Here is a 21,843-nt window from a genome sequence, read left to right on the forward strand (position 1 = left end):
TCTCGCACTCATACATGGCAGGGGACGCGGCTTGGGGTAGGACCCCAAGTGGGATTCGTCCCCACTTGGGGTGCCTCCAGCCTGCCTCCTCCCTCCCCCACCTATATATATGTGGGAGGGGGGCGCCTAGCACACAACAGACAATTGCCTAGCCGTGTGGCGCCCCCTCCACCGTTTACACCCCCGGTCATATTTTTGTAGTGCTTAGGCGAAGCCCTGTGGAGATCACTTCACCATCACCGTCACCACGCCGTTGTGCTGGCGAAACTCATCTACTACCTTGTCGTCTTGCTGGATCAAGAAGGCTAAGGAGTAAGGACGTCACTGAGCTGAACGTGTGCAGAACGCGGAGGTCTCGTACGTTCGGTAGTTGATCGGTTGGAGCGCGAAGAAGTTCGACTACATCAACCACGTTGTTAAACGCTTCTGCTTATGGTCTACGAGGGTACGTAGATACACTCCCCCCTCGTTGCTATGCATCTCCATGGATATATCTTGCGTGTGCGTAGAATTTTTTTGTTTTCCGTGCAACGTTTCCAAACACTTCTAACTTTATGTCCTCAAAGCTACCGGCATAGAGATGCCCATGATCAGGAAAATGTAATCATCATGCAACACTTGAGCTAGCCTTAGAGGCCAGACCAGGAATACATTTTACCGTTTATCATTCCACACGTGCATATGAGTTTTTCTCCGAGCCTTAGAGGTCGAGTGTCTTCGAGTCCGTCGAGTGAAACACCGCCAAGTCGATTGAAATGTGATTTCTTCTGGAGGTGTCCTTGGGTAGGTCAGTTTGGACAGGTCCATGGCCCTACCCTAGGTACATAGCTTCATCAGTGACCCTCTCTACTCTTTCTCACATGCTATGCGGGTGAAATGATGATACCATGCCAAGTTTCAACATTTTCATAGTTCATTTTGTAGTGATTTTCAATTTCACGGTCATTTAGCTCTCTAAACAATTAGGTAAATGACTGAAAAACAGCAAATGATGTCAGAACATGTTGGAAATTGATGACGTCGCTTTGAATGCTGCATACTGAACACAAAAGAAGTTTGGAGTTCAAATAAGTTTAAAAAACATTGAAGTGCCCGTGTAACAGATGAGTTCTCGTTCGAAACCCTGATACTCCGAAAGAGATTGTCCAGTTTGTACACGAAGTGCGTCCAGTATTTGCCGTGACCCTCTCTACTCTTTCGCACATGCTATGCGGGTGAAATGATGATACCATGCTAAATTTCAACATTTTCACAGTTCATTTTGTAGTGATTTTAAATTTAACGGTCATTTAGCTCTTTAAACAATTCGGTAAATGACTGAAAACAGCAAATGATGTCAGAACATGTTGGAAATTGATGACGTCGCTTTGAATACTGCATAGTGAACACAAGAAGTCCGGAGTTCAAATAAGTTATTAAAAATAGAAAAGAGGTGCAATGCTGGTTAATTTGCTTCAAGCCTTTTGGAATAGTGTAGATTGCACTGCACATAGCTTAGTGCAATCTATGCTATTCCGAAAGGCTTGAAGCTAAGCAACATGCAGGTGAGCATTGCGCCTCTTCGTCATTGTCTCTGCACTCACGGCTTATAAACCGATCATACTGCCTCTCTCTTGGCGAGGTGGGACTAAAAATCAGCTTACTAAGAAACTCTAGTACCGGTTCATGCCATGAACCGGTACTAAAGGTCTTCATGGGGGCCCCAGCCTGACCACAGCCGCACTGGCCTCATTAGTACTGGTTCGTGGCATGAACCGGTACTAAAGGTTGCCCACGAACCGGTACTAATGATGTCCGCCCGCCTAGCCGTTGGAACCGGCACTAATGGTCACATTAGTGCCGACTCAAATTCAAATCAGCACTAATGTGCTTCATATTTGACCCTTTTTCTACTAGTGATTCCTCTTCAACTAGCGGTATGAGACTAAACTTCTCACCACACACATTGCTATATTTTTTTGAGGGGAAAGCCAATTTATTAATCAAAGTCCACAAGGGGTGGGATACAAACTTGGTCATGGGGCTGGCCAAGCCACACATGACGTCCCTTAGAAAGGGAAAGAGCAAATCTTGCTAGTCTATGAGCTTCTACATTAACTACCCGACTTTCAAAAATGAAATTACAAGAAAAAGGAATGGCTCTAGTCTTGATCTTCGCAACAATAGCTCAATATGGACCCTGGCTCCCTTTGGAAATATCCTTGATGACTTGCCTGCAATTAGAGGAGACAATGAATCGTTGTAGACCGAGATCTTGGGCCAAGGCAATTGCTTCCCTGCATGCTATGGCTTCTAGTGTTGCTGGGTCCCAAACGCCAGCAATTACTAGAGCTGAGCTGCCTAGGTAGGCTCCTTGGGTGTTCCGGCATATAGCTGCTGCCGATCCGCCTCTGTTGGTGCGAACCGCTGCGCCGACATGGATCTTTGCATAATTGGCCGGCGGGGCGCTTGGTCTTGGAGCTACTTGGTGTACCCTTGGTGCAGAATTTGATGTTGGTTTGGTCACCCGTACTTGGTCTAGATCGGCGATGTAGCGGTTTATGAATGCATGTGTAGCATGGGGAGTTTGGAAGATCACCTCATGTATCGCCTTTCTTCTGGACGACCAGATCACCCAGAGTGTTACCGTCAGGAGGACAAATTTTTCGTGAGAGAGAGTGTCGAGTAGATTGAATAACCAACTCTTAGCTCTCATCTCAGTAGTCGCAACCAAAGAACAGGCAAGTTCCTCGTCCACCAGAGCCCACGTGCATCTGGATATAGTACACTCCAGGAGGGAGTGGCACCACGAATCTAGAGCCCCGCAGAAGCCGCATGTGCTCGAAGTTGACATGTTGCGGTGCGCACTCACATCCTCAGTTGGTAGAGATTGCTTGGCCAGTCTCCACAGAAACATACAGACTTTTGAAGGAACCTCAACTTTCCACAATGTTTTCCATGAACCCTCTTCCACGCGAGAGGTTGAGGGCCCGGCTGATCCATATAGCCATGCTTCTCTCCTTTGCTTGATTGTTACTAGCATATTATATGCAGACCTAACTGAAAATTGGCCCCGTCTCTCATGAGCCCAGCTCCAGAAATCTAGGACATTCATAGTACATAAAGGGATACTTGAAATCACCTTTGCATCAAAACTCAAGAACGTGACATTTAGCTTATTAACATCCCATGAGGCCGAAGTGGTGTCCAACAGTTCTGAGACCATCAAAGGGGGATTTGCGGTGATGCAACCATATGGTCTCATCATTTCTTCTCTGGGCAACCAATTATCCTCCCATATATTCGTGCTTTCCCCATTACCAATACGTTTGATCAGGCCAAGTTTGAGTGTGTCGCGCCCCTCAACTATAGCCCTCCATATCTGACTAGGGTGGCTCCCTAGAGTTGCATCGAGGATGGTTGATTGTGGATAATAGATTCTCTTCAGTAAACGTGCACATAGCGACTCCGGGTGTTGTAGTAGGCGCCAGGCCTGTCTTGCTAACATTGCCAAATTGAAAAGTTCAAAATCTTTGAACCTCAAACCTCCCATTGTTTTTGGTTTCGTCATCTCTTGCCATGAGACCCAATGGGGTTTGCGCTGTCCATTCTTACTGCCCCACCAGAATTTCCTTATTAATTTGTTGAGGTGCTCGCAAAGGCCTCTTGGAAGCTTGAAGCAGGACATGGAGTATACCGGCACTGCTTGCGCGACCGATTTGACCAAGACTTCCTTTCCTGCTGTGGACAAGGATTTTTCAATCCATCCTTGAATTTTACTCCAAAGTTTGTCCTTGAGGTATTTAAAAGCCTTGTTCTTCGAACTTTCAATATCAGAGGGCATCCCAAGGTACTTCTCATTTAGGGTATCATTAGGAACATTGAGGAGTCCCTTAATCTGGTTCCGCATGCTGTCAGGAACACCCTTGCTGAAAAAAATTGAGGATTTTGCATAGTTTATTCGCTGACCTGATGCTTGACAATAGGCTTCCAACACCTGGTTCACCTCGGTAGCTCCCATACTATTTGCCTTGAAAAACAACAGGCTGTCATCGGCGAATAAGAGATGGTTTACCGGAGGTGCCGTAGGCGCCACCTGTATCACACTCAAGTTGGATGACTCACTTTTCGATTTTAAAAGGCACGATAGGCCCTCTGCTGCTAATAAGAACAAGTATGGTGATATCGGGTCCCCTTGGCGGATTTATCTCGAAGGCTGAAATTCCTCTAGTTTCCTCCCATTGAACATGACTGAAAATTTAACAGATGTTACCATGCTCATAATAATATCTACCCAGTTCTCGGTGAAGCCCAGCTTAAGCATGATGGCCCGGAGGTACGCTCACTCAACCCTATCATATACCTTCATCATGTCGAGCTTTAGTGCACATGTCTGATGCTTCTTTGCCCCGTTTCGCTTCATGAAATGCAGACACTCATAAGCAGTTATGATATTGTCAGTTATCATTCTGCCAGGGACAAAAGCAGATTGCTCATCGGAGATGATATCTGGTAATATTTGTTTCAGCCTATTGGCGATGACCTTCGATGCTATCTTGTATAAAACATTACACAAACTGATTGGGCAGAACTGTGATAGGAGTGTAGGATTTTTTTACCTTTGGGATCAACACCAGGATTGTGTCATCAATGCATGCGGCTGACTCCGTTCCGACCACAATCTCAAGGACCACGCTGGGTCCTTAGAAATTTTCTGAAATTGTTTGATGGGCCCAAGGCCCAGCCTATATTTCAAGAAAATGCAACACTCATAGCGCCGGAACACGGTAAAACCACTTCCCGTCAGCGATACATAGATGACGGGCGTGTCTTTTTCTTTTTCAGGGGTAAACAAAGGATTGTTGAACCAATCGTATGGATGAACCTTTGGGTTTATCGACCACTCCGTAGCAAAGACGACATACCCTCCCTCTAGTCCAACTCATGTTTTTACGCGCTCTTCGCTCTTGCTCTCGCGCCCGCCTACGTACGTCGGCACACGAGAAAACAACGGAGGGAGAGCAGTAAAATACATAGCCCAGGAGATCTCCCTCTCACACACACAAAATCCACCAGACTAGCGAGCAAGCAAGCAAGCAACCCGGGAGATGCGCGACGGCGACGTCCGCGGTGGTCCCCGCGCGCGGCTCCGTCCTGCCCAATAGGCCAGTTTTTCCCAGTGGCGATTAGTTGGTCCGTCGACGACTGGCCGTACGTGGACCACTGCTGCCCCCGGACCAGACGTCGTCGGCGCCAGCGGCCAGCGTGCACGCAGCGCCCCCTTCTCTCCCGGAGGCTTGCAGCTAGCTAGATCAGCCCAAGTTGCAGCAGCGAGCGACCGGGAGCTCGACGCCGCAACCACCGCGTTTTTCATTTCCGGGCGCCGTGTGCATGCCCTGCCCAACCAAACGAACGCCCAGCGCCTCCGTCACACTTTTGGCCCTCTCCTTGCCCAAAGAAATGACCGTACGTTCGACTCGACCCTGCTCGTTGCGTGCCAGCTCCGTGTGGCTGTGTGTACTTGTAGTGGAGCTATAGCAATCTAGCGTGGCTATGCTCCTGGCGCGGGTAGTGGTAGGTAGGTACTGGTATGGTATGGGCGGGCGGTACGATCAAGTGCAGTGTACAAGCTCCTCCTCCTCCTCGTCGTCGATCTCCTGCTGGCTGCTGCAAACATCCCATCCCAATCCATCCACCAATCTCATTCCCATCGCTCGTCTCCTCATCACCTCCCCAGAAAGATATGGCCCTCAGCTCCTCTTTGCGCAAAGGTGCGTCTCCATCCCTTTCTTTATTTCCTTCCCCCCCCTCCCTCTCGGTGCTCGCCTGCCCTTGTCTTGCTTTACTGCTCCGCTTTTCGTTTTCTGAGCTAGCTTTCTTTCTTTCCCGTGCCGTCGCCCCGTCCGTCCATAGATTGATTAACGGAGCGCCTGGCCGCGCGCGCGGGAGCGGAGGTCCAGTATAAAGATCGATGGCGCACGATCCCAGCCTAGTAGGGTACGCCGACTACTTCGCGGAGACGGGGAGCAACGGGGGCGGCGTCACGCTCGTGCCGGAGGTGGACACCCGCGCGGAGCATCAGATGTATGGCGGCGGATTGCACCATCATCACCACTCCGGGGTGGACATGTTCGGGGCCAGGGGCTTCGGCATGGCGCCGCCCGGCGAGGCGACGTCCGCGCAGAGCAAGGCCGCGCTCGACGTCGACGTCGACGGCTCGTCTACCATCAGCTTCTTCCGCGGCGAGCAGCACCACCACCAGCACCAGCAGCTGCAGATGGGCCAGGCCCCGTTGTCGCTGTCGCTCCACGGGCCGCCGGACGCCGGGTCGTCGTCGTTCATGCTGCACCACCAGCTCGGCGGCGGCGAGCCCCGGCTGCAGCAGCACCAGCAGACGGCGCCGGGGGCATGGCAGGTGCAAGGCGCCGGCAGCGGCTGGCAGCTGCGCGGGTCCCGGTTCCTGCTGCCGACGCAGCAGCTCCTGCAGGAGTTCTGCAGCATCCCCGCCGACACCGACAACAAGGCGCCCAAGAAGCCGGCGCAAGAAGAGCACGGCTCGTCGTCCTCCGCCTCCTGGCCGCCGTCATCGACGCAGATCCAGAGCATGGACGCCGCCGAGCTGCAGAGGCTCAAGGCCAAGCTCTACACCATGATCGAAGAGGTTTGCATAGCTCCATAGCTAATTAACACGCTGATTAACCGCCACGTACTACACCGCTCACGCCGGATTCCACGACCGATCGTCGATCACGGGTCAAGCCTTGCGTTCGTCAGGGACTGCACCAGCTTCTTGGAAATCTAAAAGGCTGCAGGCGAGTGGAGTGGCACTCGCAGTTCCATTATGGCTTGCCCAAGTAGGGTTCCTGGGAGTAGCACAGTGGGGGTGATTCCCGCCTGGGCCTCACCGTCCGCTTTTGGAAACCTCTATTCCTTCCCCTCGCCTCGCTCGCTGCAGGTCTAGCTACTAGCTACTAGGTGTCTGCACTGGGCATGCGACCCCTACGCCCACTCCCTCCTCTAGCTCTTTCTCTCTCCATGACTCTACCCTTCTGCTCTGCATGCATGGACTCGCAGTCTCACAGGTCATTGCACCATGGCGACGCAAGAAAAATCTCTGCACTTGTGCAGGCCACTACTCTACTCTCCCCCTACCTTCTTCGGCCGTTTCATGGATCATGGGCTCATGGCCATCTATCCACTCACACATTTACTGCTTCCGTTGCCTTTCTTGTGTATATACTTCGATCTACAGTCCAATTCATGGGTAGGTGCTGTGCGGCCTGGTGCCGTCAGAGTCCTAGCTAGCTTAGGTGTCTGTAGCCTCGTACGTACTAGCTAGGCACGCACAGCTAGAGCTAGTCAAGATCAAGATTCAAACACTGTTGCACGAGAGAAGCTAGCTACAGCAGCGATCAGAATTTCTATCGCAGCTGTTTCTTCACGGTGACTTGTGAGCTTAATGAAGTACTCCCTGTGTTTGACTCGATGGCATGCAGGTGGACAGGAGGTACAGGAGGTACCGCGATCAGATGCGGGCGGTGGCGGCGTCCTTCGAGGCGGTGGCGGGGCAGCGGGCCGCGGCGGTGTACACGAGGATGGCGTCGCGGACCATCTCCAGGCACTTCCGGAGCGTGAGGGACGGGGTGGCCGCGCAGGTCCGGGCGGTGCGCGGGGCGCTGGGGGAGAAGGACGCGGGCGCCGCCGTGCCGGGGATGACCAAGGGGGAGACGCCCAGGCTGCGGGCGCTGGACCAGTGCCTCAGGCAGCACAAGGCGTACCAGTCCGGCATGCTCGAGAGCCACCCGTGGCGGCCGCAGCGCGGCCTGCCGGAGCGCGCCGTCTCCGTCCTCCGGGCCTGGCTCTTCGAGCACTTCCTGCACCCGTAAGAGATGATCCTCATTACTTAAACCCTCTTAATATTGCGTAGCATGCTAAGAAGAAGATTAACTGTCTTTCCGTCCCATGCATTTCGTGGCATGTTAGAAGATTAATTTTCTTTCTACAGCACCGTACTACGAGTACTATATATAAGAAGATTAACGTGCATTGTCAGAAATATTTTAATTCGAATTGAACAGGTGAATTTCGTTGATCGCTTGGAAAGAAATTACACAGGATTAATTAACAGCTAGCACATCCAAAGAAGCACTCGTATTGATTAGTTTGCACGAAATGAACCTAGACTCTTGTTTTCTTTTTGAAAATGAACTAGAATTGATTCAGGACAAGTACCATAGACATAACGTAAGTAGGTGCGTCATCTGCTTGCGGAAGATGCTAACGAACTAAATATACATGTTTGAACGTCAACTGATGCTCAAGAGTGTGATCCTCATTCGAAAATCGTCTGGCCTTGTGTTTTATTCTGTGGCATTGCTCTCCCCGTGCCATATTTGTCTTGCATTACATATATATGTGATTAACAAATACTAGCTGTTTTGGCTTGATTTAACTTGTAGAATTCTTTCCCTTAATTTTGTGAAGCTGTGCATAAGTTTTTTATCTGATGCAACTTAGGTTCCTTCGTATGTCCCCATCTATAGATGTGTCATTTTGCTTATGTTCACTCTCCTAGAATTTTTTTAAAAAATTGCTGTCCTAATTACTCACCTAAACACATAACTTCCAACTACATTTAGGTATATTCATATGCGGACAGATGCTATTTTTCCTCTAGCAGTGTTATTAGAATGTCCACATCAAATACCACACTTGTCCTGTAGGGATATTCCATATATGCATTTACACATATGAACAAAAGCACACAACACTACCCTCATAAAAGAAATACACAACAGTATCCCTTAGATATGCCCTTGTACTAAACAATCCCTACATCTCCATCTAAAGTTATTTAAAACCAAGTCTACGTACATACAAGAGTTAGGTTTGCTCGTTGTAGACTTGTAACCTCTCACTGGATGTAGACTTGGAAGCACGCAGGTTACCTTAAATTGGCATGTTCTGATCCAGGTACCCGAGCGACGTGGATAAGCACATCCTGGCGCGGCAGACGGGCCTATCGCGGAGCCAGGTACGTCCTCCCCCACTCACTCCTCCACAGAATCAGTTCATCATCACATGATCGGTCGATAGATCAGCTGCAAAAAAAAAAAAAAGCACTTGCAGAAAGAAAAATGTTAGCGAGTTCCTATCCAATTATTACCTACACACACTGCTGGATACTGATCGATCATCACATCGTAATCATTGCGTTGTTTCTGTCGATTGGCCACGCATATATATACACATAATGCTGGCCGGTTTCGTGCCACTAGTTTAAATTGATTGTTTCCACGTACACGCATCCATCGTTGCGAGCTGTGCAACTTGCACTCGACATGACACAGCAACGTACTCGTCGTCCGTCGGTCGGGTGACACGTCGGAGTCGTACGCACGTTCGTTTCGTGTCTTCACGTGCTCGTGAACGTTCAGCCCAAGAATCTAATTGTGTGTGTGGTGTGGGAGAAGATTGATTTGTGCGACGCATGGATGGATGCAGGTCTCGAACTGGTTCATCAACGCGAGGGTGCGGCTGTGGAAGCCGATGGTGGAGGAGATGTACGCGGAGGAGATGAAGGACAAGGAGGAGGGCAGCGGCGGCGACGGTGGTGGCCAGTCGGCGCAGCAGGCCGGCGACCTGGCGAACCATAACCCAGCGGACGGGAGCTACGCCTCCGAGGGGCGCGGCGAGCAGAAGCCGACCCGGGCGCAGCTGCACCAGCTGCACGACGCCGGCTCGCTGGCCTCCGTCGTGAGCATCGGCCAGAGCACCGACCCGCAGGGCCTCAACTTCGGCATGATGGACCAGCTCGACTTCGACGCCTACGAGGCGGCCACGGCCGGGTTCGGCAACGGCGTGTCGCTGACGCTGGGGCTTCAGCACCAGCAGCAGCAGCACCACCACCACCACGGTGGCGTGAACGTTGCCGCGTTCGCCGCCGCATCCCCGTCGTCGTCGTCCGCGGCGCATGGCGGCGCCGCCGAGTTCCTGTTCATGGCTGGTGAGGGCGTGCACCCGTCTGCTAACGGACAGTTCGGGGCGGGCATGGGATCAGGCGCCGACGTCGCGTCGCAGTACCACCGGGGGCTGGGCGGGTTCCACCTCCTCCGCGACCTCGCCGGGTGATTGATCCGTACGTCGGTCAGTCTGGACGGCATCACGCGACAGTACCACAATGATCACGTACGTGTGTACGTCCAGGGATCATCATGTCATGCGCCGGAGGTCGATCGGGGACGGACGCGACGACGTCTGATAGGGTGATGGGGGATCGAACTGAGGATTTGGGGGATGTGTAAACGGCGACCGGGCTGGGGCTGGCATGCATGGTTGGTAGCTCGCGTACGTACGTCTTGCTTAGCCGGTGTACGCAGGCGGCTTTGGATTTTTGTAGCGCGTAGATACCTCTATTTAATTCTTGGCGGGATGTCGCCGTCTATGTATGCTGTGTTCCACTCCACGGCGGCCGCGCGCGCGTCGCTGTTATCGCGGAGGCGCGGACGTCGATCGCCGGGCGGCCTCCGCCGTGCGATCGAGCGGCCCAACGGCCAGAGGTCCTCTTACTGGCGACAGGTCCGGAACTCAGCAGGATGGGGTACATGGTACGTATCAGACTACGTACGTACCAATGGCAATGCACCGCTAGTTAGCTACGTCTGCCTACCGTTGTTCCTAACGTAAGCGTTCGAATATTTCGTTTGTTGCGATGTCATTTTCGTATCTTGGTCTTGGCGTTGGGTTTCCATCGGGAGATGAAAGCAAGTGCTACTTGCAACGGCGAGCGGGCTCTACGCACATGAGGCAAGAGGGATTCCCTTTCATAAGGGGAAGAGAACTATGCCAACAGATTTGATATTGTCTCCTCGTGAAAAAACAAACCAAAGATGTCAACATTATTCATGAAAAACCAAACATGTCAAAATCAAAGATGGATTTCATAGTGCGTCTTGCCGTCGTCGTCAGAGGTGCTCCGGCGGAGTTACAACAAGGCCGAATGGGCCATGGCCTGCCCAGCTTACATCTACGCTTGGGCCTTCAAATAACAATCCACAACTTATTTGCTTAGGGGCGTCCTCCCCCTCCATCCAGCGGCTGGCGGGCCTTCCAAGCGAGCATATCCTGGCACGGCGGAGGTGGCGGCATCCTATCACCGTCGGCGTGCGCATTATGTTGCCGGCGAAGCTGACGTCACTCCCTGTGGGGCTGGCTCCCTGTGCATGCCAGTCAGTGCTGAGCTGGGTCCCGCCGAGGCCATGCGTGCTTTGACCACGGTGGAATCCTCGGGCTGGTGGGGGCACCGCAGCGGCTCGCGGGCTTTGGGTCTGCCTCGGGGAGTGGTTCCGCAGATGAGACGGGCCTCAACGACCGCTCATGGTCCCTGCAGGGCGCTGACCTTGTTCCCGACCAATCGACGGAGGTGGGCAGCATTATTGCCGCACTACGTGGCAGTTCGGCAGGGGCGCGTGCGCGATCGCGTGATTCATCCACCATCTGGTCGGCCTCCTGGTCCATCCGCAGAACGGGCTCGGGTGGGGTGCGCCTCTCTGTCGACCTGGGCCCGGCCTTCGAGGCCTCGGTCTCCCCGCAGCATGCCCGCCCAGGCAGGCCCGCTAGTTCTTTCACGAATTCGTGATCATGAAGACATGGCCCACCCAGCTACACCCCATGCAGCAGCCCCCTTTCACCATGTAGCCGGGCTACGTCGTCGCCCACCTTGGTTGCCCCCAACCGTGCCAGCGCTAGCCTGCCGTCTACCCCATCTGCAGGTGCTCTCGCAGATATGTGAGCACATACGCTCTCCTTTGCAACCACTGCCCGACGTGCAGCGGGGACGACGCAAGCGGCTAATTGTACCAGAGGAGCATTGCCGCTGCAACGCAAGGTTGCAAAAGAACGCTCAAGGATTGTCGGCGTCGTACATTAAACGCGCGCAACAGGTGTTGATGTCCAAGATGGGCATCTGTGAGATTGAAGACGAAGCACCGGTGGACTGCCTACAAAAATACACACAGCTTTTCCAAAGCCCGCTACCCCCGCATCGCATAGACACACTGGCACGGCTCTTATCTCTGGATATTCCATTTGAGGAGACCTCGCTGTCCCTGGAGTTCTGTAACGCCCGGATAATTAGGCTACAGTAAAACTCTCCTAATGATGCCATGTCATCTGTGATTATTGTTGCTAAACTTTTGTTAGTTCAAACCGATTCAAAAATCAGTTCAGAAAAATGGCAAACAACAAAAGTTTTTAAAAGTTGAAACAAAAATGTTCGGTGAGTGCCAAATATTGCACTGGTAATTATGGTGAAGTAAACACATTTTTAGAAAATGCCTAAATACTTTAAAATGAAATAAAATAGAAAAGAAAATAAATAAAAGAAAGAAATTACAAAAAAACAAAAAAGGGAAGCCCCCCTGGACCAGGCGGCCCAGCTCACAGGCCGGCCGGCCCACCTGGCCCAGCTGGCCACACCCGGCCTCACTCCCCTGCCTCGTCCCCTTCCCTGTTCCCCTGACCCGGGTCGGAACAGGGGCGCGTCGCCACCGGACCCCCTCGCCGGCGTCAAGGAGAGGATAAGGCCGCCACGCCCCCGCCTCCTCGATCCTACCTCCCACTCGCCCCCACGCTCGCCCTCTCGGTCCCTGCGCCTCCCTCTCCCCTCAGATCCACCTCGCTCCTCCCCTCGTTCCCCGCTGCAACCGAGCACCGCCATGGCCTCGCCGCCGTAGAACTCGCGGCCACCGCGACCTCCGCACCTCTCCGACGTGTCCGCTCGCTCCCTCTCCCTCGACTACGCCTCCCCGACGAGCCGCAGGACGCCGGACGCCCACGAACGCTGCCCCGGCCTCGTCTTCTTCCTCGGATCCTCGACGCGTCTCCGACGAGCGCCGTCGACTCTGCTGCTACTAAACCACCACGGGCCATCTTGTGTGCCGCACGGTGAGCTTCTCCTCCCCCTGCTACTCCTCGTTGGCCCCTAGCGCTCCGTAGCCAGCTGCCGCCGTTGCTGAGCTCTGCTCGCCGCCATGCACTACACCGCTGCGGCCACAGATGTCATCGAGCTTGTTCGGGCCCAGCATCGAGCTCCTGCGAGCCCTACGCGCCCGCGCACTAGCCTCCCCCTGCCTCTTAGCGTGTTTCCCGTCGGGGACCCGACTGCGCCGCCGCGTGCGCGCGTCGCCGGCGCCCTTCCGGTGACCAAATGGTCAAGGGGCTGAGCCCTTTGTGCTCAGCGTGTCGCGCAGCTCCACCCTAGCCTTCCCGTTAGCCCTGAAGCGCGCTGCGTCGCCGTCTTCGTCTCACGCTCGAACCACCACGCCGCCGACGAGCCTGTAGCGCTCGACTCTGGCCACCACAGCCTCCGCAACCACCACCATTCGCTCCGCCGCCGTCTTGCCGTTCGAATGCGACCGGTCCCGCCCATTTTGGTGGCCTACAGACGAAACCCGACGCTCGCCCAAGCCGCGCCGCCGTGAAAATGAACTCGCCGGCGTCTAAACGCTGGCCAGCTGACGTGGCATGCATGGGGTCCACCCCTGGGTCACTGCCAGTGGGTCCCAGGGGCCCAGTTGACCCGTTGACTAGGTCAACGCTGACGTGGCCGCCTTCTATCTCGCTGACGCCTGGGCCCCACCGCCCTTTTAAATAACTAAAACTATTTTATAAATAAAAATAATTAAATTAGTCTAAGCACTCACTGACAGGATGGGCCCACGTCCTTAATTAACCCAATTAATTAGTCTAAACCCCCTGTTAGTACCCTGTCAATGACATGTGGGTCCCACTGGACCCACCTGTCTGGTTTGACTGGTTAGCCGACCTGTTGACCAGCTGACATCAGCATTGCATCATGCTGATGTCATAATTCCTTTTTGTTAAATAAGTAAATTCCAATAAATGATTTAAATCTTTAGAAAATCATATCTTTTAATCCGTAACTCGGACGAAAATACTTTCTACATGAAAGTTGCTCAGAACGACGAGACGAATCCGGATACGCAACCCGTTCGTCCGCCGCGCATCCCTAGCATAGCAAACACGTAACTTTCCCCCTCCGGCTCCTCTGTCCGAAAACGTGAAACACCGGGGATATTTTCCCGGATGTTTCCCCCCTTCACCGGTACCACCTCGTACCGCGTTAGGGCACACCTAGCATCACGCTTTGTCATGTCATGCATCGTCATGCATTTGTTTGCATTATATTTATTGTTTCTTCCCCCTCTTCTCTGGCTAGACACCGAGCCCGACGCCGCTGCTACCCAGTACGACTACAGTGTTGACGACCCCTCTCTCTTGCCAGAGCAACCAGGCAAACCCCCCCTTGATCACTAGATATCGCCTACTCTTCTCTATACTGCTTGCATTAGAGTAGTGTAGCATGTTACTGCTTCACGTTAATCCTATTCTCATGCATAGCCTGTCATTGTTGCTACAACTGTTGATACCTTACCTACAATCCTAATGCTTAGTATAGGATGCTAGTTTATCATCAGTGGCCATACTTTCTTGTCCGTCTGCCATGCTATACTATCGGGCCATGATCACTCGGGAGGTGATTACGGGTATATACTTATACATAATATATGATACTTGTGGTGACTAAAGACGGGTCGGCTCGTAGGAGTACCCACAAGTGATTCACGGATTGGGTCCGAAAGGACGTTTGTCCCGATGGCCCTCTAAGTGGATCTTTGTGGCGAAGCGACAGGGCAGGTTGAGACCACCTAGGAGAGAGGTGGGCCTGGCCCTGGTCGGCGTTCGCGGTTATTTCAAAATAACACGTTTAACGAGATCTTGGTATTTGATCTGAGTCTGGCTACTGGCCTATACGCACTAACCATCTACGCGGGGACAGTTATGGGCACTCGACGTCGTGGTATCAACCGAAGCCTTCGTGACGTCAGCGACTGAGCGGCGCGCGCTGGGTTGGACTGGAACGCCTACTCTTGTATAAGGGAGGCTAGGTCTGCTCGCCGGCCGCGTACGCAATGTGCAGGTGTGCAATGGGCGATGGGCCCAGACCCCTGCGCCATAGGATTTAGACCGGCGTGCTGACCTCTCTGTTGTGCCTAGGTAGGGCTGCGACGTGTTTGTTGGGTTACGTAGTAATTTCAAAAAAAATTCCTACGCACACGCAAGATCATGGTGATGCATAGCAACGAGAGGGGAGAGTGTGATCTACGTACCCTTGTAGACCGACAGCGGAAGCATTAGCACAATGCGGTTGATGTAGTCGTACGTCTTCACGGCCCGACCGATCAAGCACCGAAACTACGGCACCTTCGAGTTTTAGCACACGTTCAGCTCGATGACGATCCCCGGACTCCGATCCAGCAAAGTGTCGGGGAAGAGTTCCGTCAGCATGACGGCGTGGTAACGGTCTTGATGTTCTACCGTCGCAGGGCTTCGCCAAAGCACCGCTACAATATTATCGAGGATTATGGTGGAAGGGGGCACCGCACACGGCTAAGAAAACGATCACGTGGATCAACTTGTGTGTCTAGGGGTGCCCCCTACCCCCGTATATAAAGGAGCAAGGGGAGGAGGCCGGCCGGCCCTATAGGCGCGCCAAGGAGGAGTCCTCCTCCTAGTAGGAGTAGGACTCCTACTAGGAGGGGGAAGGAAGTGGGGAAGGAGAAGGAAAGGGGGGGCGCCGCCCCCCTCTCCTAGTCCAATTCGGACCAGGGGGGAGGAGGCGCGCGGCCCACCCTGGCTGCCCTTCTCTTTCTCCACTAAGGCCCATATGGCCCATTACTTCTCCGGGGGGGGGGGTTCCGGTAACCCTCCGGTACTCCGGTTTTCTCCGAAATCACCCGGAACACTTCCAGTGTCCGAATATAGCTGTCCAATATATCAATCTTTATGTCTCGACCATTTCGAGACTCCTCGTTATGTCCGTGATCACATCCGGGACTCCGAACTAACTTCGGTACATCAAAACTCATAAACTCATAATATAACTGTCATCGAAACCTTAAGCGTGCGGACCCTACGGGTTCGAGAACAATGTAGACATGACCGAGACATGTCTCCGGTCAATAACCAATAGCGGAACCTGGATGCTCATATTGTCTCCTACATATTCTACGAAGATCTTTATCGGTCAGCCCGCATAACAACATACGTTGTTCCCTTTGTCATCGGTATGTTACTTGCCCGAGATTCGATCGTCGGTATCTCAATACCTAGTTCAATCTCGTTACCGGCAAGTCTCTTTACTCGTTTCGTAATACATCATCTCGCAACTAACTCATTAGTTGCAATGCTTGCAAGGCTTATGTGATGTGCATTACCGAGAGGGCCCAAAGATACCTCTCCGACAATCGGAGTGACAAATCCTAATCTCGAAATACGCCAACCCAACATTTACCTTTGGAGACACCTGTAGAGCTCCTTTATAATCACCCAGTTACGTTGTGAATTTTGGTAGCACACAAAGTGTTCCTCCGGCAAACGGGAGTTGCATAAACTCATAGTCATAGGAACATGTATAAGTCATGAAGAAAGCAATAGCAACATACTAAACGATCGGGTGCTAAGCTAATGGAAATGGGTCATGTCAATCACATCATTCTCCTAATAATGTGATCCCGTTAATCAAATGACAACACATGTCTATGGTTAGGAAACATAACCGTCTTTGATTAATGAGCTAGTCAAGTAGAGGCATACTAGTGACGTTTGGTTTGTCTATGTATTCACACAAGTATTATGTTTCCAGATAATACAATTCTAGCATGAATAATAAACATTTATCATGATATAAGGAAATAAAATAATAACATTATTATTGCCTCTAGGGCATATTTCCTTCAGTCTCCCACTTGCACTAGAGTCAATAATCTAGATTACACAGTAATGATTCTAACACCCATGGAGCTTTGGTGCTGATCATGTTTTGCTCGTGGAAGAGGCTTAGTCAATGGGTCTGCAACATTCAGATCCGTATGTATCTTGCAAATCTCTATGTCTCCCACCTGGACTAGATCCCGGATGGAATTGAAGCGTCTCTTGATGTGCTTGGTTCTCTTGTGAAATCTGGATTCCTTTGCCAGGGCAATTGCACCAGTATTGTCACAAAAGATTTTCATTGGACCCGATGCACTAGGTATGAAACCTAGATCGGATATGAACTCCTTCATCCAGACTCCTTCATTTGCTGCTTCCAAAGCAGCTATGTACTCCGCTTCACATGTAGATCCCGCCACAACGCTTTGTTTAGAACTGCACCAACTGACAGCTCCACCGTTTAATGTAAACACGTATCCGGTTTGCGATTTAGAATCGTCCGGATCAGTGTCAAAGCTTGCATCAACGTAACCATTTACTATGAGCTCTTTGTCACCTCCATATATGAGAAACATATCCTTAGTCCTTTTCAGGTATTTCGGGATGTTCTTGACCGCTGTCCAGTGATCCACTCCTGGATTACTTTGGTACCTCCCTGCTAGACTTATAGCAAGACACCCATCAGGTCTGGTACACAGCATTGCATACATGATAGAGCCTATGGCTGAAGCATAGGGAACATCTTTCATTTTCTCTCTATCTTTTGCATTGGTCGGGCATTGAGTCCTACTCAATTTCACACCTTGTAACACAGACAAGAATCCTTTCTTTGCTTGATCCATTTTGAACTTCTTCAAAATTTTGTCAAGGTATGTGCTTTGTGAAAGTCCAATTAAGCGTCTTGATCTATCTCTATAGATCTTAATGCCCAATATGTAAGTAGCTTCACTGAGGTCTTTCATTGAAAAACTCTTATTCAAGTATCCCTTTATGCTATTCAGAAATTCTATATCATTTCCGATTAGTAATATGTCATCTACATATAATATCAGAAATGCTACAGAGCTCCCACTCACTTTCTTGTAAATATAGGCTTCTCCAAAAGTCTGTACAAAACCAAATGCTTTGATCACACTATCAAAGCGTTTATTCCAACTCCGAGAAGCTTGCACCAGTCCATAAATGGATCGCTGGAGCTTGCATACTTTGTTAGCTCCCTTTGGATCGACAAAACCTTCTGGTTGCATCATATACAACTCTTCTTCCAGAAATCCATTCAGGAATGCAGTTTTGACATCCATATGCCAAATTTCAGAAGTATAAAATGCGGCAATTGCTAACATCATTCGGACAGACTTAAGCATCGCTACGGGTGAGAAGGTCTCATCGTAGTCAATCCCTTGAACTTGTCGAAAACCTTTTGCGACAAGTCGAGCTTTGTAGACAGTAATATTACCGTCAGCGTCAGTCTTCTTCTTGAAGATCCATTTATTCTCAATTGCTTGCCGATCATTGGGCAAGTCAACCAAAGTCCATACTTTGTTCTCATACATGGATCCCATCTCAGATTTCATGGCTTCAAGCCATTTTGCGGAATCTGGGCTCACCATCGCTTCTTCATAGTTCGTAGGTTCATCATGATCTAGTAGCATGACTTCCAGAACAGGATTACCGTACCACTCTGGTGCGGATCTTACTCTGGTTGATCTACGAGGTTCAGTAGTATCTTGTTCTGAAGTTTCATGATCATCATCATTAGCTTCCTCACTAATTGGTGTAGGTGTCACAGAAACTGGTTTCTGTGATGTACTACTTTCCAATAAGGGAGCAGGTACAATTACATCATCAAGTTCTACTTTCCTCCCACTCACTTCTTTCGAGAGAAACTCCTTCTCTAGAAAGTTTCCGAATTTAGCAACAAAAGTCTTGCCTTCAGATCTGTGATAGAAGGTGTATCCAATAGTTTCCTTTGGATATCCTATGAAGACACATTTCTCCGATTTGGGTTCAAGCTTATCAGGTTGAAGCTTTTTCACATAAGCATCGCAGCCCCAAACTTTCAGAAACGACAACTTTGGTTTCTTGCTAAACCATAGTTCATAAGGCGTCGTCTCAACGGATTTTGATGGTGCCCTATTTAACGTGAATGCGGCTGTCTCTAGAGAACATCCCCAAAACGATAGCGGTAAATCAGTAAGAGACATCATAGATCGCACCATATCTAGTAAAGTACGATTACGACGTTCGGACACACCATTACGCTATGGTGTTCCGGGTGGCGTGAGTTGCAAAACTATTCCGCATTGTTTCAAATGTACACCAAACTCGTAACTCAAATATTCTCCTCCACGATCAGATCGTAGGAATTTTATTTTCTTGTTACGATGATTTTCAACTTCACTCTGAAATTCTTTGAACTTTTCAAGTGTTTCAGACTTATGTTTCATTAAGTAGATATACCCATATCTGCTTAAGTCATCTGTGAAGGTGAGAAAATAACAATATCCGCCACGAGCCTCAACATTCATCGGACCACATACATCTATATGTATGATTTCCAACAAATCTGCTGCTCTCTCCATAGTACCAGAGAACGGTGTTTTTGTCATCTTACCCATAAGGCACGGTTCGCAAGTACCAAGTGATTCATAATGAAGTGGTTCCAAAAGTCCATTAGTATGGAGTTTCTTCATGCGCTTTACACCGATATGACCCAAACGGCAGTGCCACAAATAAGTTGCACTATCATTATCAACTCTGCATCTTTTGGCTTCAACATTATGAATATGTGTGTCACTACTATCGAGATTTAATAAGAATAGACCACTCTTTAAGGGTGCATGTCCACAAAAGATATTACTCATATAAAATAGAACAACCATTATTCTCTGATTTAAATGAATAACCGTCTCGCATCAAACAAGATCCAGATATAATGTTCATGCTTAACGCTGGCACCAAATAACAATTATTTAGGTCTAATACTAATCCCGAAGGTAGATGTAGAGGTAGCGTGCCGACCACGATCACATCGACTTTGGAACCATTTCCCATGCGCATCGTCACCTCGTCCTTAGCCAATCTTCGCTTAATCCGTAGTCCCTGTTTCGAGTTGCAAATGTTAGCAACAGAACCAGTATCAAATACCCAGGTGCTACTGCGAGCATTAGTAAGGTACACATCAATAACATGTATATCACATATACCTTTGTTCACCTTGCCATCCTTCTTATCCGCCAAATACTTGGGGCAATTCCGCTTCCAGTGACCAGTCTGCTTGTAGTAGAAGCACTCAGTTTCAGGCTTAGGTCCAGGTTTGGGTTTCTTCTCTTGAGTAGCAACTTTCTTGCTGTTCTTTTTGAAGTTCCCCTTCTTCTTTCCTTTGCTTGAAACTAGTGGTCTTATTGACCATCAACACTTGATGCTCCTTCTTGATTTCTACCTCCGCAGCTTTCAGCATTGCGAAGAGCTCGGGAATAGTCTTATTCATCCCTTGCATATTATAGTTCATCGCGAAGCTCTTGTAGCTTGGTGGCAGTGATTGGAGAATTGTGTCAATGACGCAATCATCTGGAAGGTTAACTCCCAATTGAATCAAGTGATTATTATACCCAGACATTTTGAGTATATGCTCACTGACAGAACTGTTCTCCTCCATCTTGCAGCTATAGAACTTATTGGAGACTTCATATCTCTCAATCCGGGCATTTGCTTGAAATATTAACTTCAACTCCTGGAACATCTCATATGCTCCATGACGTTCAAAACGTTGTTGAAGTCCCGATTCTAAGCCGTAAAGCATGGCACACTGAACTATCGAGTAGTCATCAGCTTTGCTCTGCCAGACATTCATAACTTCTGGTGTTGCTCCAGCAGCAAGCCTGGCACCCAGCGGTGCTTCCAGGACGTAATTCTTCTGTGCAGAAATGAGGATAATCCTCAAGTTACGGACCCAGTCCGTGTAATTGCTACCATCATCTTTCAACTTTGCTTTCTCAAGGAACGCATTAAAATTCAATGGAACAACAGCACGGGCCATCTATCTACAATCAAACATAAACAAGCAAGATACTATCAGGTACTAAGTTCATGATAAATTTAGGTTCAATTAATCATATTACTAAAGAACTCCCACTTAGATAGACATCCCTCTAATCCTCTAAGTGATTACGTGATCCAAATCAACTAAACCATGTCCGATCATCACATGAGATGGAGTAGTTTCATTGGTGAACATCACTATGTTGATCATATCTACTATATGATTCACGCTCGACCTTTCGGTCTCCGTGTTCCGAGGCCATATCTGTATATGCTTGGCTCGTCAAGTATAACCTGAGTATTCCGCGTGTGCAACTGTTTTGCACCCGTTGTATTTGAACATAGAGCCTATCACACCCAATCATCACGTGGTGTCTCAGCACAAAGAACTTTCGCAGCAGTGCATACTCAGGGAGAACACTTCTTGATAATTAGTGAGAGATCATATTAAAATGCTACTGTCAATCAAAGCAAGATAAGATGCATAAAAGATAAACATCACATGCAATCAATATAAGTGATATGATATGGCCATCATCATCTTGTGCTTGTGATCTTCATCTTCGAAGCACCGTCGTGATCACCATCGTCACCGACGCGACACCTTGATCACCATCGTAGCATCGTTGTCGTCTCGCCAATCTTATGCTTCCACGACTATCTCTACCGCTTAGTGATAAAGTAAAGCATTACAACGCAATTGCATTGCATACAATAAAGCGACAACCATATGGCTCCTGCCAGTTGCCGATAACTTGGCTACAAAACATGATCATCTCATACAATAAAATTTAGCATCATGTCTTGACCATATCACATCACAACATGCCCTGCAAAAACAAGTTAGACGTCCTCTACTTTGTTGTTGCAAGTTTTACGTGGCTTCTATGGGCTTAAGCAAGAACCAATCTTACCTACGCATCAAAACCACAACGATAGTTTGTCAAGTTGGTGCTGTTTTAACCTTCGCAAGGACCGGGCGTAGCCACACTCGGTTCAACTAAAGTTGGAGAAACTGACACCCGCTAG

General features: G+C 49.9%; 1 protein-coding gene across 1 annotated transcript; it reads left to right on the forward strand.

Moving 5' to 3' along the window:
• Positions 1–5,517: 5,517 nt before the first annotated feature.
• On the forward strand, positions 5,518–10,423 carry LOC125510533 (uncharacterized). The gene is made up of 5 exons (XM_048675749.2): positions 5,518–5,750; positions 5,893–6,640; positions 7,476–7,861; positions 8,953–9,013; positions 9,484–10,423. Exons 2-5 carry the CDS (start codon positions 5,951–5,953, stop codon positions 10,108–10,110), a joined length of 1,764 nt encoding a protein of 587 aa, XP_048531706.1. The 5' UTR covers positions 5,518–5,750; positions 5,893–5,950; the 3' UTR covers positions 10,111–10,423.
• Positions 10,424–21,843: the final 11,420 nt, after the last annotated feature.

The sequence above is a fragment of the Triticum urartu genome, chromosome 1A, assembly GCF_056163025.1.
Source record: "Triticum urartu cultivar PI428250 chromosome 1A, HENAU_Tu73, whole genome shotgun sequence".
Taxonomy (NCBI): Eukaryota; Viridiplantae; Streptophyta; class Magnoliopsida; order Poales; family Poaceae; genus Triticum; species Triticum urartu.

Coding starts and splice junctions, on each gene's coding strand:
- LOC125510533 (XM_048675749.2), top strand. CDS start 5,951: ATGGCGCACGATCCCAGCCTAGTAGGGTACGCCGACTACTTCGCGGAG. Junction 7,862..8,952: donor TTCGAGCACTTCCTGCACCC/GTAAGAGATGAT, acceptor GTTCTGATCCAG/GTACCCGAGCGACGTGGATA. Junction 9,014..9,483: donor CGGGCCTATCGCGGAGCCAG/GTACGTCCTCCC, acceptor GGATGGATGCAG/GTCTCGAACTGGTTCATCAA.